Source organism: Phymastichus coffea, unplaced genomic scaffold (assembly GCF_024137745.1).
Source record: "Phymastichus coffea isolate CEN01 unplaced genomic scaffold, Cenicafe_Pcof_1.1 PCOF00097, whole genome shotgun sequence".
NCBI lineage: Eukaryota > Metazoa > Arthropoda > Insecta > Hymenoptera > Eulophidae > Phymastichus > Phymastichus coffea.
The window spans coordinates 610,419-622,667 of NW_026706908.1; the positions used below are offsets into that span (position 1 = coordinate 610,419).

The following is a 12,249-nucleotide window of genomic DNA, read 5'->3' on the forward strand; positions in this document are numbered from 1 at the left end:
ATGATGCAGTCTTCGAGTGTTTAAATAGCCCAGACTTTTGTCCCGAGAATGCTGCGAAAATGTTTGACGAGCAAGGGCGCGACACGAGTTTGTTGTTTGCGTTTGCGCCCAGCAGCTGAGAGGATTGACTCTGTCATTGTTAATAAAGTGAAGTTCCGCTTTTTTCCTGTCGGGTCAGAATTCGATTTACTACTCTCCGTACTTGTAATTTTGAGACATTGTAATGCGATTTGTCGATGTTGGGGGAAGATGCTGTTGGTAAATGGATGACTAACTTTCTCTCGCGACGATTCAAGTCTGCGTCAGGTTCAAACAATCAGTTTCTAACGAAATATAAATTGTTCATTTCGACAAAGCATGTGTACGTTTCAAATTGTTTTGCAAACTAATAGAAATTGACTTCAACCTAGATTCAAACTCGAAAAATAAATCTTTTGTTATCATTATCCATTCTACGCAATAGCAAGAATTCAAAAGTGAACATTTGAACCAATTGCCGATAATCTAATGCATCATCATACAATTTTTTAATCGATCCATACAACATGTATATTCCCAGTCAATACAGCTAAGGTACGAGCAAACCCGTTTTATGCTGCAAACACACACACGTACACACATACTCACCCACACAACAGCAGTAGCAGTACTGTTTTCTTACAGGCAAAGGTATAGTGGAGAAGTAAAGCGCAGTAGCTAAAGATAAATATCGCAGTTCTCTGTTCATTCCGCTAGTGCTCTAAACGTAGTACAGCCCGATTCCAGCCGCTGGTAATTGCAGATTAGCCAAAAGAGCAGCGCCACGGGTTTAACTGCTCACTCTCGTGCTAAAATTTTTTTTCTCTTGCTCTTTCTCTTCTTACAAGTATCTACTTTTAACATTCGTTTAGTGAGTCTGTATAGAATGAAGTGCGTGAAATTTTGTGTAGCTACTTTTCTTTCTTCGTTTACCGTCACTTATTTTATTTCAATCGTAGGTAGATCATTAATAAAAGTTGCAAAGAATAATCTGTTTTATACCTCGATCATTCTTATTCATATGGATAAAAACTTTATTTAACTTGTTCTAGATTATCTAAAACTAAAATTCAGTAACGTTATTTTGCATCATGGCAAAATATAGTGATGCTTTTCAAGACAATAAGTTTATTGTTGAAAAACATTGATTTTATTATTTTTGGCGAAACTTCCATCCGAACATCGCTTCGTTGTTCTTCAACAATCAACTAATCCTTTATAGAAAATAAAACGAATAAAGCTGTCCTGAAAAATATTTTTAGTAATTTAAAATAATGTTACTGAACCAGCTACCCAGGTACTATGTTTCAATTTTCACAGAAACTTATAAAATATCGAATGCGTTACTGCCAAAAACTAGCAGTTGTCTCTCACGAGATGATTTATCAGTTCGTCGCCACATTTCGAGAGACTTAATTATGAATCGTACAGTTTTGAGTGGAAGTTAGCTGCCCATAAACTTCTTTGTCTGTCGGAAAACTTGGAAAAGATCATTAAAAATGGTCGAAAGCCAAAGTTACGCGCGCCTGGCTACAGGCTAAAAGTCAAAAGTGACTCATGTATAAATCCGCAACTTTTAAGACCCAGCGAAACTAGTTGCCGCATACCGATTGCCCGAAACTTTGAATTGCACATGCGTTTAGCCGGTCACTCTTGCTGAACTTTACAAAGTTTGCTGTGACAAGATAGATTGGGTCAATTAAACCGAAGCCCTGTTGTAAGTATGTACATGTTGATGCGCGTTGTGTATGTGAGTGTGACGTAAATGTCAATCACGAACGATTCATTTCATTCTCACTCAAGAGGCTCTGTTCTATTGTTTCAATAAATAATCTTCCGTCCGTTTACTTGGGGCTTGGGTATCACTTGTTATGGGAAGAATAAATATCAGTTGACGAACTGTTATTCTTAACGCCTAAAAATAGCGTTTCGGGGATGGAAGATATTGATATTCAACTGTTTATTTTGACGCTTTGGTCTTGCAATTCAATCATACTCAGTGGGATTGTCGATTTGTTTTTCATGGTTTCCCTCTTACAATTGTAAATATGCTCAAGATACTGTTTTTTATCTTGAAATTTTTGCCCAGAGTACTCCGATGAAAAATTGAGCCATCGAAGCCAGACATTATTAAGGACGACTGTGAATTACCTTTCAGCAATACGACTTTGAAAAAATCGGTACTATTCAAAGCATGTCCCTTTTTAAAGGCAATCAAATCCAGATTCAAACGATGGGATCGCGAATTTACATTTTCATTGGCCGCCGAGCTCATATTGTTTCCGTCAGAGCCCTCCCTCCCCGGCCATCTCTCCTTAACTGGGTTTCGACCTCAATCAATGCGTGAATTAAAAGTGATATTCTCTCTCGGTGTGCGCTAGAAAATACAATCGGTGTGGAATTTCTTTCAATATTTGCAAAAAATATGCGGTGATTGCGTTCGACGCGCACCCGCGTCACCAGAAGGCACATTTAACTTTTTGATGTGGATACGCCAGTAATTCTCAATCGGGATAGTAATAATATCAACATTGTTAGTATTCGGAAGAACGTGAATAGATTATTCCTTTTGCGAGTATCGCAGCAAGCGTGAAGTATCTTTTAAAAGGGAAATTGTTTTTTTATTTGAACTTTTGCAAACAATATCGACAGTTGTTGGCACAAGAGTTATAGATTTCCGCTGAAATTGTCATGTTTTTTTTTCTCTCTCTCGTCACTGTCCGATTTTCATGACTAGTGATATCGTCAACATTGGTTTAAATCCGAATAAAATAAATGTGCGCACCAAGTGATGTATAGACTATTTCGAAGAATTTTACGTGTTTGTTTTACGTGCGATCGTTGAAATAAAAGTTCCAACTATTTCGCGCACTTCATGTACTCTCCGTGTTGTCCGTCACAATGTACGACCTTTCACATAATGAATCGATCAAAAATACTCGAACGAACGCTTAGCATTTTCACAACATTTTCACTCGCCGCGTCGTGAAATCTCGCGAATAACGTTTATCGGGTCCATTCAATATTTACTGTTTTATCATTCGCGTATTCTGCATTTCACTCTCTTGCTGCCTCTAGCGGATAATAAGTCAAACTTTGAAAGCACCATTGAGCGATCGATGTGTTAGTGCGTGCATATATATAGATATATAGTTAGAGACGCACCGGTCGATATTCGCTAAAATTACACTTTGCCGAATACGTCATACTCTTGTTTTTTTAAATTTTTATTTCAGCATATGTAAAGGTAATATTACTCTTGTGATTATTGATGTTAAACTGCTTTATATGTGATTTATGAGTAAGGCGCAATGAACGCATTCATTCGTGTAAAAACAGTTATTACGTCTCTTCAATACCCAATTAAAATTTTAAACCGTCGATCGATATTTTTAGGCCGTACTACAATGTAAAGTCGCGTGCGCTGAAAACATCGGATATAAAAATGGAACGTAATATGATGCACATTTTCCGAGGCAAAGCTTTGAAATTCCAATCGTCGAGCGTTAAGACAAAAAGCAGTGATGCCGGAATATTCCTTTTGCTCTTACAGCGACCTACGAAGTTCATTAAAATTTTTCTAATGTTTACGTTAGGAAAGTGCAAGGATTTTCAATTACCTTCGTAACGTCTCGATTTTCGAGAGTTTTCATCAACACTTTGGGAGCAGCTCGGGGTGAAAAAACAAAGGAGCGAGCGCGATCTGCCGGAAAGCAAACTTGGCGAAAATCGTGAGCCGCGTGTCATTACGTGGGCAAGTGAATTCCCGGGCAATTAGCCCGAGGTGAAAGCAAAGAGCACAGTCTCTCGTTCGCTACTCGCCCTCTTCTCTTTTGACGCAACGGCGACCACCGCGCTGCTGTCGGGTCACGAGTCATTATTTGCCATTCGAGCCTTTGCTTCACCCGACTTGACGTGTTTACGTGCTCGTGCATGTAGCTTCGTATTGATACACTTTTCTGATACGTCTCGAGTTGATGTTGCAATCGATCATTTCTACGACGATGCGTCGACGAAATACGAGAAATATTTTAATGGAATATTTGTTATTCAAGGTATAAGGTGTCTTGAGTGACAAATTATTGTTCATATTTGTGATTTTTCGAATTTCAAGTTTCATTCGTTATTATTTCTTCGTAATCCGTCACACATTTATAGTTTAGGAGATATAGAAGATTGAGTTGAAATTTATAGTGAACATGCATTGCACGATTTTCAATTGGAGTTGTGAAAGTTTTATAGAAATTTTAATGTAGCAATAAATATGAGTTTGGAATGATTTCTCATAATTTCATTAGATCAACTAAGTGAACCATGAGAAAGATTTTAACGAATCATTTATCATTATAGTTATACATGTGTCTCGGAAAAAAGACTTATAATCCCATTATTTTTAATGTTACTTAAGAAATTATACATAGGACAAGTTTAAAAACTGCAGTAAAATTGAATGGTAAGAATATATATCTACAATATAAATTGCAAAAGTTTTATAAAAATTCTAAAGTAGAAAAAAAATAGCGAGTTTCAAATGACTTTTCATATCTCTTCTTTTTCATAGTTTTTTTTTAACTTCGAAAATATGCATTTTAATCAACATTTGATTGAGTTGTTCGAACTTTGACGTCAAAAGTAAATTAATCGTTGTTTAAAGCGACCACACGACTGAAACTTTTCATGACAATTTTAACAACCCTCATATTTTTCAATTATACTCGAATAAGAAAAACACGAGCGAATATTCCAACTTTCGATTGTTTTGGCGAAAGTGTGAAAACCGAACGAAATTCGAGCTCTCTTAGCTGTTAACACAACTATTCAAAGAAGCTCCTTCGATTTCAGCGCGCATCCCGACTATAGAATAACTGAAGCGCGGTACTCGAACGCTTCTCGATTCCTCTCTCTCTCTCTCTCGCTGCAGAATTTACAGCTGAATTCTCTCTCAAGCTTGAAACTGCGTTTGCCTTCGAAACAGGTAAAGCTCGCGCGCCTCGGTGCCTAGAAAGGCGTTCGCTGATACGAGTTAAGCGTATTGAAAATCGAAACTAATTAATTCAGATGCTTTTTCCGACTTCTGCCATGTCAGCATGTCAATTACCCAAACTATCTTCATTCCCTTGGGTTATCGACATTTATTAGTTCGTTTGCAAGAAGAGAATTTATTTTCGGTTCTACTGAGCCAATTATAGAAACGATTAACTTTCAACGTGAGTGCGAATAATAAAATGATATCAATCTGAGATCAAAGTTAATCATCTACATGATCGGACATCGTTTCTGTATCTGTTTCAAAAGAAGGAAAATCCGTATTTCAAGGCAGAATCCAAATCATCCAAATAAAATTATTCAATATTTATGTGACATCTTTCCAGCGCGCGCGAATCCCAAAGTCTACGAGCTCTTAGGCGCGGAGAGAAATCAACAGCGGCAGCGCGAAAATTAATAATACACGTGCGAAGAATATTGATTATCGCGACCCGCATCCACGAGAACTCTCTACGCACACAAAAATTGCAACGCGGCATAAAAATTTCCATGTGGTGTACCCCGCCGTGTGAAAAAAAGTCTCTCTCCCGCGCGCGCGCGACCAAAGTAAATTATTAAAAAACGTGACTGCATCAATATATCCTGCCATGCCTAGCATTTTCAATGCATAATTCGGGTAAAAATTTACGAGGTGTGTTTGCAGCAGCAATGTTAGCTGCAAAATAAAAAAAGAATAGTGCAAACAAGTTGGTGTACATATTTGCGTATATCGATTCGCTTGCATGTAGTTGCCGAGTACTCTTTTTTTTTTTATAAATCGCTTGGAGTGCTACGCGTAGTGCGTTGCATATACGCACAAACGCATCGCTCTCTCTCATTCACGCGAGAGAGCCGGGGGTTTTATTTGTTTATTTTTTCTTTCGGGCAATTCTTGGCTATTTCAAACAGTATAAAATATCAAATCACCAATTTTGTTCAAAGTTGGTATACATGTTACCTATACAGAGGTCAACATCTGTGCAGAGTTTTAGATCAAAATATTGATAAGGGGCCGACTTATCAACTGTTGAAAAATATTGGACTTTTTTTTATTAATTCGATTTCTCGGAGACTAATAAATATATGGACATGATTCTTTTTTTAAAAGACGCGGAAAGAGTTTCACTTTTAAAATGTAAATAGTAAAATACCAAATCATTTATTTATGCTATTTTTATAAACAATTTTTTCAAAAAATCGACGATATTTCAAAAAACGATATTTTTTTTTTAATTTTTGCACCATCGTGTTCCTTGTCATTTTTTACATAAGAAACCGTTGAGAAAATCAAGTGCCCGCTATTAGGATTAAAATAGCACTAAAATGAAACGAACCGCACGCTAGCCGCTCGGTCGCTCGGACGTCCACTACTCGTGCGGTTCCAACGTTGCTTGCGGCAAATGTCTTTAACGAATAAATAATTTCATATTCTATCAGTCTATATGTATTTATTTGAACAAAATTGGTGATTTGATGTTTTAAACTGTTTGAAATAGCCAAAAATTGTCATTCATCTCTTTTATATAAATTGTATTCGTTTTGAAAGGTATTGGGAGTTTTCGACAATATTTTTCTGTGTGTGGTGTGCTCTTTATCGACATGCGAGTACATCTATATTTTTGGAAAAGTTGTTCACGATATAAATGTGTCGATAATAGCTTTGGAAATGCGCGTAGTTTAACTAGTGACGCCTATTAATACTCTGACGGTTGAATTTTCAACTCGTCAAACGCAGATTCCAGCTTATTGAATGGATGATTTTTCAGTTAGTCCAAGTTCCATTCAATCGTAGAATTTGTCGCAGAGCACGCAGCTACAAATGACATGGACGTACCAATTAGATTGACAATTAAAAATGTCAGCTTAGACCTGTGAAAAATAAATTTTCAAGAATTTTACAAATTTCAATCTTATTTTGAAAACAAATTGCACATCTGTCTATTGGCAAACTTCTCGAATACACTTGAGTCTTGGCAGTATGAAAGCTTATGGACTTCTAAGACACTTGAACTTACCTTCGTTGGAAGTATCAAAGACGCTAAGGAACAATGATACGTAGGTGGATTTGGATACTAGCTCAGCGTTGAATTTCAAAATATGTAGCCCAACTCTGAATTTACTTGACGCACATAAACATACGTATATATACATTTCTATTCATGAATTTCAAAAGCGCATCTGGAGACTTGTTGTAAATCCAGATAAATTATTCATAAATATTTATGTTTATTACCTTTTTCATATATTATAACATAAACTCGAATCTAATATATAGGGTATAATAAATAAATAAGTAAAATAATAAATAAAAGTAGGGAAAGGTGTGGGCTAATGCACCCTGAAATCAAATTTTTGCTGATGCCTTCATAAGTGAGCCAATTAACTTTGGAATAATAATTTACGTTTAGTGCTGTATTTTCTATAAAATTCTCTCATTGTTGATTTTAAGGAACGGTTTTCCATATTTCAAATTGATTTTAGAAAAAGCATACATTTGAATTTTCCGAATAATCGGTACTCGTAATTTTGATCATTTTTAATATTTTCAAAATCTATATTCGGTTTTTGGCTGGTGGTTTTATTATACCTTAAACTGTAGAGCCAGTCATGATGCATTTAAAAATCTTCTCCTCTCTCACGATTCCAAAGGTGATACGGGAGGTAATGCTAACTAAGGAGCTGCATGCTAATGACTATAGGAAACCAAGACTAATGTGTACAGGTACCTAACTATACCTCTGCTGTGTTTCACATGAACGTAGTTCTTGAAGTAATAATAATAACAACAACAATATATACGACTACTAGTAATCGCAAGTTAAATTTTGTTATTCATTTCAAATTTTGTTACGCGCTACATAAACCGTCGAATATATATTAATGTTGCAGTTAAATAGTTACTATTTTATTTTAATTTCTTTTCTGATAGCTTCTATAAAGTAGAAAATCTCAAAACTGCCTGCGTCTTATGATCTCAGTGACGAACGTTGAGAAAAATATTTAGATATATTTTTAGGGGATATTTTGACTTGACTTTTGGATAGCTGTTGTGTCCCAGACATTGTTCTGGTGCGCTAGAAAGGAATAAATTAAAACACGAGATTTTCAACTAGGAAAATGAATTAATAAGGGAATGATTTTATAGAAATGACAAACAAACGTGAAGATCATTGTTAGAGCGAATGAGAGAAGATATGCTGTAATTTTAAAAGCTCGCTAAAAATAAAAATAAAACATTATTCCTTACAGGTCACTGATTTGTGAAATATGAGTGGTATGTCATTCGCAATGATACATTAAGAGGTTAGTTTTTTCAAGTGAATGGCTTTTATATATAAGCTGCGAGGCGATTATTTTGTCTCATCCTTCCCTAACGTTAAACATTTCATATGTGATTTTTTTATGGCGACAAAAACTGCTCGTATTTCAATTGACGGCAAAGCAAAACAAAAACTATACACGCGAGTAAGTTACGATGACACTGATGATGAAAGTAAGCCGCCGTCGTAAAAAGATTAGCTAGCGGGCGCAGAGTAGCGCGACGTGGATAACGATGAAGAATCTACGAGCATCAAGCTACATCGTGATCAATCGCTCGGTGTTCTCCGTTCCGCTTTAGTCGAAGCAATTCTTTATCGGCCAAGACAATTAAAATTTGTTTCCACGCTCGACCGAATGATCGATGCCACAAGCTGGCACAGCCTCCCCCTCTCCCTCTCTTTCTCTTTCTTTTTTACGACAGGTGAGATACGAGATTTTTAAGCCGACAGGATACGACGTAATCGGGAAGGATACCCCTTTTGCTCTTGCGGCTGTTGCTGCTCTGTTCCCGACAGCTTTCATGTTTGCTGATGGAAGATAGACAAGATTGCTTTTGCTAAGCTATGTTTATGTTTCATCAACCTCGTGTCTCGTAAAACTAAGCAGTTTCGTATGAAAAAGCTTCCCCCCTCTCTCTCTCTCTTTTTTCTTTTTTTTTCTTTTCAGATTATGTTTATTTACGGACGGTAAGATTCAACTTTCGTACGCTATAAAAATAATATCAAAAGTTAGCAAATAAGCGAAAGAATTATTAAGAATAAACTAACATTTCTTCGTGATATAAAATTTACGAACATGTTCATGAGTAATCGACAACTTAGCGTCCTGAGATTTCCATTCAACAATATTCTGCGAGATGGATGAATACCACAAGACCAATTTAACACTGCACTTGGTAATTGGATGATTTCCCAACGTTAAGGGCGAAATTTCACGGAATGCCTTTGGTTTGAAAGTTCTGTCAACGAGGAGAACGCACATATTTTGAGAGTAGTTTGAATAGCACACTTCCAGGCTGCATTTACGACTTTATACCGCCTGTAGAAGTACCCGCATGATATTATTAACGGCTACTCAACTTCGACGCGGAATAGTTACATACTCACACACACATATGGCTTTAATATACTGTTCTATTTCTTTTTCGCTGTAGTTATATAACGATAGTAATACTTAGATAATCAAGAAATATTGACTTTAATATAACTACGGATAGATTTCCATTTTTACTTTTTTCTATTGGGGAAAGAATGGACTAATCAACGCCACGCGACAAAAAATTGAGATATATTTTCTTTATTCTAGAATAAATTTTACGTTCTGTGAACTATTTTATATGAAGTTAACGAAGTATCTACTTTAATATTCTCATTACCGTTTTTGGGTAAAAATATATTAAGAAATAGAGGCAGCTTTGTCATACATATAACGTTGTAGTCCTTGAACTAAAAATCACAGCCATACCGATTTTGCAAGTTTTACCAGTGTTTGAATATTAATTTCCAAGTAAACACTTGTATCAAGTGTATCTTGCAAGGCGGCTTCATTAGCAACAACACTAATGAAGGTAAATATCTTCAAGAACGCCTTAATGCATCGGTGAACGCATAGAATTAAGCGTCTTTCTTTGCCAAAAATTAGGAAAAAAATTCAAATACAAATGATAAAGCTTGTCGCTGTGTATTTCAAAGTCAGCAGAGCGTATCGCATAATAAATATTCATCGGAGCTTCGCATCGTGATCAAAAATACTGCCGTAGTGAGGGAGAGAGAGAGAGAGAGAGAGAGAGAGAAAGAGCGAATCCCGGATAGCACGCGCGTCCGCTTCTATACGTAAAACGCGGACGGGTGGGATGATCTCTATTTACGTTATACCCACGAGACAAACCAGATCATCGCACGATTGCCTGTTTGCTGTGAATTCAGGTGGTATGGTTTGCTGATCGTCAAAATCCCCGCGACTTCCTTGGTTATTTAGAAAAAACTTGGCTATTCATCGAAACCAACGTGCTAGCTTGTTTTGCGTTTGCTGAGAAGATTACCATCTATAAGGGATGTGGGATAAGGGATTCTTTTTCTTCGCGGAGTGAGATTGAATTGGAAAAGCATTGAAATGTAAATACGCGATAAATATTTTTCTACACGTATTTATATCTATTATTTATTTTGAAATATCGTGTGATTGATTTTATAAGCAATGTTTTCCATTTAAATTCACTGTATGCACGATCAAGTTTAATGAAGCCACTGCCGAGAACAGAATTCAACTACAATACTTGGTCTCGCGATTGAAACGATTCACATAGATTGCCATTTCTCTAATCTGCGCGCGAAAGGAATTACTAGTATGCGTATGTAAAATATCATTGAACCCGAAGTATTCAAAATAAGTATATAAGGCTTCTATAGTATAGATAATTTGTTTGCATTCACGTCACCAGCTATTATTCTTGCTATTCTCAGCTACGATTTCTTTTTTCCTTTTATGTCGAATTCCGAAGAAAGAAAACAAAGATCCGTTGATACCGTAGGACAAAAGTTTAAGCCCATCGACTTGTTAAGTTTTATCGCGCGTAAGCGCTGCAGCTTAAGACACGCTGGAGCTTATTTCTTCATTTAGCGAACGAGTTAATTTAAAGTTCCAGCTGTTATTTCTCTCGTTTTCTCTTACATCTTGCCGACAAAGAATAAATCCACGAACCTCATAAAAAAACATCCTTTTCGAGGCAAAAAAAAAAAAAAGAGAGAGAGAAAGAGACAAGAAAACAAATTGAAAAGCAATTACACGTAAAAAGCTTACTTCCTGGAAGTGTAATTACTTGGCTTGGTTGTCGTCAAAGTGTGCTAGTTAACATGCAAAACTTGAGTGATCGAATTCCGGATGCTTTGTGTGGCGTTTAACGCGCTTACAACGTTTCCATATCAAGTGCTTGCGCTATAAGTACGTCCTCTACAATCTCGCCCTCTTTGTCGAGTGCGACAGGCACAATTTTCGAGAATATGACCATGAAATGCTTTACGCATTGTTCTCGAGGGCCTTTTGCTTTGAGGCTCGCAGTTTAACGTGAAAATCAAAGATTCGAAATGTAGTTTTGACGAATTGTTTATTCACAGGTGACGTGGATAAGACGTAAAAAGGATCATCAGCTTTTAACGGTCGGCTTGACAACTTACGCAAGCGACGAGCGCTTTCAAGCGCGTCACTTTCAACATAGCGAAGACTGGACCTTACAGATCAAGTATGTTCAGTCAAGGGACGCAGGCACCTATGAATGCCAGGTCTCTACTCATCCGCCCACTAGCATATTTCTATTCCTTGAGGTTGTCGGTGAGTAAGATTCGCTTTACTAGATTATCGTCTTTTATGTGACAGTCTGGATTAATCGAAATTTTGACTACATAATCGACTACATGCTTGATCAATTCTGACCATCAAATTACTCGCAGATCAAATTTTAGCAGTTCGAATATCGATGACTTACGTATATTGACTTTTCGCGAGTAAATCTACTTTCGTATTCACGTATGCACGTGGAGCAATTCCGTTTACATTAGCGACGAGTTTTTATTTTCGACGGTGATTTTCTATATCCTATGGAAACTGAAGCATGCATTTACATCGAATGTTTAGCGTTAATTGTTTTTTTTTTCAAGTTGTTTCTACCCCTTGGAAAAGTGAATGCAAAAAGTAAGCCATAATTGAAATGTGCGTCACTAAGGAGTCGATAATCGGTCGGTTTTATTAATTCGAAAGATAGATTGAGTGCACAGCTATGATCTTTGAGAAAAAAAACCATCAGAAAAGTTTGCTGTGCGAAAAAAGTAAAAAGTACGTCTCTCAATATGCACGCTATCTGAATCAGACGTCAGCATTGTGAGAAGTACC

At 36.6% G+C, this 12,249-nt stretch overlaps 1 protein-coding gene across 4 annotated transcripts in view; it reads left to right on the top strand.

Annotated features, from left to right (window-relative positions):
- Positions 1 to 12,249, top strand: part of LOC131669837 (lachesin-like) — a 126,538-nt gene that overhangs the window by 84,517 nt on the left and 29,772 nt on the right. For all 4 annotated transcript variants that reach the window (XM_058945005.1, XM_058945006.1, XM_058945007.1 and 1 more), the window contains one exon: positions 11,478 to 11,691. In XM_058945005.1, the coding sequence (XP_058800988.1) occupies positions 11,478 to 11,691 (214 nt within the window). The remainder of the gene's footprint in view (positions 1 to 11,477; positions 11,692 to 12,249) is intronic.